Source organism: Oncorhynchus gorbuscha, linkage group LG08 (genome assembly GCF_021184085.1).
Source record: "Oncorhynchus gorbuscha isolate QuinsamMale2020 ecotype Even-year linkage group LG08, OgorEven_v1.0, whole genome shotgun sequence".
NCBI classification, from domain to species: Eukaryota; Metazoa; Chordata; class Actinopteri; order Salmoniformes; family Salmonidae; genus Oncorhynchus; species Oncorhynchus gorbuscha.
The window spans coordinates 53,279,939-53,286,588 of NC_060180.1; the positions used below are offsets into that span (position 1 = coordinate 53,279,939).

Sequence of the window (6,650 nt, forward strand, 5' to 3'; positions counted from 1 at the left end):
TTAGTGACAAAACGGATGGCACTGTGATAGACTGCATCCAATTTGCTGAGTAGAGCGTTAGAGGCTATTTTGTAAATGACATTGCCGAAGTCAAGGATCGGCAGGATAGTCAGTTTTAGGAGGGTATATTTGGCAGCATGAGTGAAGGATGCTTTGTTGCAAATTAGGAAACCAATTCTAGATTTAATTTTGGATTGGAGATGCTTAATGTGAGTCTGGAAGGAGAGTTTACAGTCTAACCAGACACCTAGGTATTTGTAGTTGTCCACAAATTCTAAGTCAGAACTGTCCAGAGTAGTGATGCTGGGCGGGCGGGCTGGTGCGGGCAGAGATCGGTTGAAGAGCATGCATTTAGTTTGACTTGCATTTAAGAACAGTTGGAGGCCACGGAAGTAGAGTTAAAACGCATTAAGACAGTGTGTTGTGGAAATTCAGTACTTAGAGAGACTCTGTAATTTCTTCAAACAATAATACTTATTTAATATCGATTAATTATTGCAATAATTCATCTGTCAGCCCAACAGTCTTATTCTGACTGTTAGGCTGAGAGTCTGAATCAGACAGACAATACACAGTTTATATAGCCAATACCCAGAATGCTTGGTTCCACCCTTCCCATATTGACTGGGGGCACCATAAGCCACTTTGGGTTCATCCTGTCTTTATCTGCCCCTGGCATTATCTTAACCCCCAACCCTGGCCTAATTTCCCAGACCAGGATGTCTAAGAACCATTGGGGCCTTTGTTCTACTCCTCTCTATCCCAGTTACAACCACCCCACATCCTGTCACTGGAATGCCAGCTGTAGATGTTATCACCAGGAAGCTAGAGTGGACACCCTAAAACTCAGCATTAGCAGGACAGAAATATCTCATTGTTTAAGTAAATAATTGTTACATATCCAACAAATAAGGTGAATACATCATTTTTCTGTCACAAGTGGCAAAGAGAATAATCAAACAAATGCTGAAATGGTTGTTAAAACATCTAATGGTGACATGTATTCACTCACTTTGGTCCCATTCCTCCCTGGTTCTCCACGTTAACCTGGCTTCCCTTTCACAATCGAAATTAGCAACAATTGATTTCATTATCAAAAACACTATACTGTAGTGTCACGTTTCAAGTTTTAATGTCACAGGCATAAGTGCAGTGAAATGTATATCTTCCAAACTCTAAACCCAGTAATCAATATCAATGTAGAACTAAAAGTAAAATAAGGTAGAACAAAAACAAACTAAATTAAAATAAGAAGAACACGCGAAGTAAGCTATATGCAGAGTCAGTTCCAATATCATATTTACAATGTGCAGGGATACTGGAGTGATAGAGGTAGATATGTAAGGTCAATTGGCATCAGGATATATGATAGAGTAGCAGCAGCGTATATGATGATTGTATTTGAGTGTGTATAAATGTGTGTACATATGTGCGTGTAAGCAAATAAAGTGAGTGTGTCTGCCTGTGTGTGTGTCAGTGTGCTTGAGTGTGTAGCATCCTGTAAGTGTGCATAGAGGCAGTGCAAAAATAACTATTTAGTTGTCTTATGGCTTGGGGATCGAAGCTGTTCAAGAGCCTGTTGGTGTCAGACTTGATACAGCGGTACCACTTGCCGTGCGGAAGCAGAGAGTACAGTCTATGGCTTGGGTAGCTGGAGTCTCTAAAGATTTTCCCAGGCCTTCCTTTCACACCGCCTGATACAGAGATCGTGGAGGGCTGGAAGCTTGGCCCTACAGTATAATATTATATGATTCTCTTGGTATAAATTTAATATGGAAAAGATAGTTTTGAAATCAGATATATTGTATAATGTAAGAGAGATTGCCAGTACTGACAGGCTTACCGTCAGTACCAGGTGACCCCTCCCATTCTCACCTTGGAAGCTCTACAGCGGTCAAACAGACATGCTATGAAGTAGCTGTACCCATCTCATAAAGGAGTTTGCATTTTGTAGAGCCATTGAAAAAAAAATCTCAAATGATCCATCAATTTCCTCAATCAATACATCCACCAATCAATTAATCCTTCATGCAATCGACCAGCGTCGTCCGAGTTACAGGAAGTTTGGCCAGCTGGGATGTCCTTGTCTCATTGCGCACTAGCAACTCCTGTGGTGGGCCGGGCGCTGGGCACACTGACACGGTCACCAGGTGTACGATGTTTCCTCCGACACATTGGTGCGGCTGGCTTCCGGATTAAGTGGGCATTGTGTCAAGAAGCAGTGCGGCTTGGTTGGGTTGTGTTTCAGAGGACATATGGCTCTCGACCTTCACCTCTCTCGAGTCCATATGGGAGTTGCAGCAATGAGACATGAAATTGGGGAGAAAAAGGGGTAAACAATTACATTGGTGTGCTTGCTGAAGGCAAAGCACAACTTTAGATTTTTTACATAGTCAAATAATTGTTTTATTTATTCGGCTCACTCTTGCGCTTAAACGCTTTAAGATATTACCACGAAACAAACTTTCAGATGTGCATACGTCCCCAACTTAGATTGCTTGAGAAAACATTTTTGATAGTATTTTTACTTTTTGAACTACGACAATATTTAAAATCAAATCCAATCCATTTCAATGGAAATAAACCAAATCAACTTTCACATGTTCAGGCTATCCTAACTTCAAATTCTCTAAAAAATGTATTCAACTAGAACTATATAAACGTGCATAAAATAACTCCCCAACTGTAATTATTGAGCCGTTCAAGCTAGAGACACCAAACCACCTTTCACATGTTCAGGCTATCCTAACATAAAATTATAACTATAACTATTTAAATGTGCATACATTTGCATAAAATAACTCGCCAATAGTAACTTTTGAACTGTTAGACACACAAAAACAACTTTCAAATGTTCATGCTATCCTATCTTATCCCATCCAAATAAATAAAACAAACAACCAACCAATCTCTTCATCTACCTACTTTTTCAACTATAACCAGTCACTACCATTTCTACTGCAGTCATTACCACTACTATAACTTACCTCATAACCATAAATACATTAAAACAAGCTAGCAAGCACATCACATTTTCTTCAGGAAATGTACTTTTCTAGTCTAACATGGTATTACTTAATCACAATAGGCCCAGGAAGACCAGGAGGCCCAGGTTTCCCCTGGGGGCAGTTACAGCTCTCCACTGCTGCAGGTTGTCTGTCCAGGAGACACTGGGGGCAGAAAACAGTTTAACATAACAGGGCCAACGCAACAAGTGTACAAATGCACTGTAAAAACTGAGCAACACATAGACAACCAACAAGCATACTCCCCCTGTCATCCTCCTGTATAGAAATAAACAGAGAGAGATAATGATATGAAGATGTTAATTGTATCTTTGGCTCCCTGCATTAAACCTCAACCTTCAGTGACATATGGAAGTAAACGATGAGTATCGTAGTTACAGTATCATTACACTCACCACAGAGTATATATCACACGCCGTCTCTTCCTCAATTTGCTCGGGATCGCAGTAAAGCCTCAGTTTTTGTATCTCGCCCCCTCCAATTTCACCAGAAGTTGTCGACGGGTGTCCCGTTGACACCTACCCCTAAAAAAAGTTTTAAGCTATCCATTTAATATGCTTTAAAGCCCAGTACTAGGATTAATGTGTGTCCAGGAAACCAGTCCTAAGGTTTTTGGGGTCATTATTTCAGTGTGTTTCTACAGACCTTAATGCCTCGATCATTGAATATGACACACTGTTCTTTCTTGATGACACTGCTGGTTGTGATGGTGAAGGTGGCAGACTTGTCCAGCCCATTGAGTGTCACAACGAACTGTTTCAGCCTGTCCTGAGAGAGCACTCTGATCAGGTCCAACTTCTCACGGTCGGTGGGGCTCTTGGCCACAAACACATAGGAGGGAGGCATACCCTCAGGGAAGATGGCCCTTGAGGAACAATACAATGGGTTACCGGGTGCTGTCTGTGAGGTATAATCGAGGACTGAGCAGGTAGGTAGCCTCTGACATCAGAGAGCCCTGGACTTTCTTTGCTTTCATGTCTATCTGCATTCTAAAGAGCAGCTCAAGTGATATTAGCTAGAAATTGCATGCAATTGTTAATACTGATCCTACCACTGAGGAAGTACAGCTCCCGCTCAGCCCAGTCAAAACTGTTCGCTGCCCTGGCCCCCCAATGGTGGAACAAACTCCCTCACGACGCCAGGACAGCGGAGTCAATCACCACCTTCCGGAGACACCTGAAACCCCACCTCTTTAAGGAATACCTAGGATAGGTTAAGTAATCCCTCTCACCCCACCCCCCCTAAGTTTTAGATGCACTATTGTTAAGTGACTGTCCCACTGGATGTCATAAGGTGAATGCACCAATTTGTAAGTCGCTCTGGATAAGAGCGTCTGCTAAATGACTTAAATGTAAATGTAAATGTAAATGTAATAATATTAATGTCTTCACTGTGAGCGAGCAACCGTAGTGCAAAGTCCTCCTTGAATTAAATGAAGATAGGGGATACATTTTTATACACAGAAAACACACACCCTGTGAATGGGGCAGCGGGTAGTCTAACAGTTAAGAGCATTGAGCCAACTCGGTGAAAAATCTGCCAATGTGCCCTTGAGTAAGGCACTTAACCCTAATTGGTACTGTAAGAGCGTCTGCTAAAAGACGTAAATGTAAAGGCAAACTATATATTTTAGTAAAGATGTAATAAGCCAATTACTTTCAAAGTTATATGTGATAAATCACATTTGTAACAAAAACTACACTTTGAAGAAGTGAACATGATTGTACATGTTTTACAGGAAAATCAGGAAAAAAATTGTTCAGACAGTTATGAGTTATCCTTCTCTTACCTCCACTCTTTACTCCTCGCCTGCCAATATGCCATTCATCAGTGTAAATGCAAACAGTCCTGCAGTAACACAAAGCATATACTGTATATACATCTACTCCAATAGGCTACTCCCTGCTGTAAAAGATGACAGGCTGTAATATAGCTAGCAGACATGAATAGATGTTTCTAGAAGCCTTTTTATACCACAAAGCTGTGATGTAGACCTGAGACTTCTCAGTGAGGGCCTAGTGGGTTTGGAAGTGGATTAGAGGGGAGGGGTTACACCCAGGCTCTGAAGCCTGCCTGCTTGCAGCCACCTGTGAGAGATAGTCAAAGGTCAAACTTTCAACAAAAATACAAACAAACATAGCTATACTCGTTTATTTGGTTTCATTTTGTGGAACAGATGGTCCAATACCCTTCCACTTTATGCCATTGCTGCTGAATCTGAAGCTCCCTCTTTATTGCAGTTAGTAGATCATATATAAATGAAAATGATCATTCATACAACATTGAAACGATACCCATTGATTAGCTACCTTCTCCTTCCCTCAACACCTGCTGCTGGCGTACTCAACAGGGCCATCTTCGAGCTGTATGGGCCAGATGGTTCAGTTGGTAAAGCATGGAGTTTACAATGCCATGGGTTGATAGTTTGATTCCTTCTGGGGCCAGCCATACATAAACATTATGCTCGCACGACTGTAAACTGCTTTGGATAAAAAAAGCATCTGCTAAATGGCATAATAGTCCAAATGTGTCCACTTTGAGGTGGCAAAGGTTTGATGTTATTAAATTGTTCCCCACAAGCCCCTGATCAAATTGGTATTGTCACACCCTGACCTGAGAGAGCCTTTTATGTCTCTATTTTGGTTTGATCAGGGTGTGATTTGGGTGGGCATTCTATGTTTTCTTTTCTAGGTTTTTGTGCTTCTATATTTTGGCCGGGTATGGTTCTCAATCAGGGACAGCTGTCTATAGTTTCTCTGATTGGGAATCATACTTAGGCAGCCTTCTTTCCCTGTTGTTTTGTGGGTAGTTGACTATGTTAAGCTTCACGGTCGTGTCTTTGTTTTGTTGGCGACATTTACCTAAATAAACAGACCACACCACACTTTGGTCTACTTCTTACGACACCCGTGACAGTTATATGATGTCTCCAAAAAAGTAGTGTTCTATGTTTTTCACACCTTTACATCTTATTATATGGGAGTCTATACAAAAGCATATGCAGGCTGATAAAATAATGTTGAAACAAGTTGGAATGTTCACATGCTCATGGAAAATTACTATCAAACAACAATGCTGCATTCTATTGGGTGGACCCATTTAATTTGTACATTTTTGCTATCAGATCTAATGATTTACCTAGACTGACTCATCAATGAAACAATGTCACAAATAGCATTGATTCCTGCATCTTCAGGTGGTTTGTTAGAATATTATGTTAAAATGCTGTGTAAATGACAGTATTCAAGACACATGTTATATTTAGAATCATATTGCATAATGTTTTAATCAATAGACATCAATGAATGCTTCTAAAATATTTTCTAATTAAAAATATTTGAAACGGCTCCTTAATTGTTCTGCCCACAATGATTAATTTAATCACATTGGAAACGTCTATCATGGGTTAGTTATAAAAAATATTTGACTATATATTATGCAATATAGAGCTAGCCAGCTTGTAGTCCTAAAAAAACGTAAATGATTTACCTCTGGTTCGTTCAGAAATTCCTATCGGCAAAATGAATGGGGAAAGAATAGGGGTTTGGAATACACTCTGAAATAAAGTCTGAGATTAACACAGGTTGAGATTTTATATGATTTGTTCATAAAACAATCAGCCAG

General features: G+C 40.3%; 1 protein-coding gene across 2 annotated transcripts; it reads right to left on the minus strand.

The window, feature by feature from the left end:
- Nucleotides 1-2,242: 2,242 nt before the first annotated feature.
- On the minus strand, nt 2,243-6,258 carry LOC124040926 (collagen alpha-1(XXI) chain-like). Of its 2 annotated transcripts, none has more exons than XR_006839825.1 (3): nt 3,672-4,152; nt 3,422-3,550; nt 2,243-3,284 (listed from the first exon to the last, which is right to left on the minus strand). XR_006839825.1 is itself a non-coding variant. In XM_046358043.1 (3 exons), exons 1-3 carry the CDS (start codon nt 4,848-4,850, stop codon nt 3,545-3,547), a joined length of 261 nt encoding a protein of 86 aa, XP_046213999.1. In that variant the 5' UTR covers nt 4,851-6,258; the 3' UTR covers nt 3,294-3,544. The 2 variants fall into 2 exon arrangements, 1 of the variants encoding a protein (XP_046213999.1); XM_046358043.1 differs by lacking the exon at nt 2,243-3,284 and adding an exon at nt 4,816-6,258 and having other exon boundaries at nt 3,294-3,550; nt 3,672-3,891.
- Nucleotides 6,259-6,650: the final 392 nt, after the last annotated feature.

Bases quoted from the DNA above. Each gene is read 5' to 3' on its own strand.
- LOC124040926 (XM_046358043.1), bottom strand. From the start codon at position 4,850: ATGGCATATTGGCAGGCGAGGAGTAAAGAGTGGAG. The intron at 3,892-4,815 runs GTAAGAGAAGGA...TTGTTCCTCAAG, and splicing joins GCGAGGAGTAAAGAGTGGAG to GGCCATCTTCCCTGAGGGTA.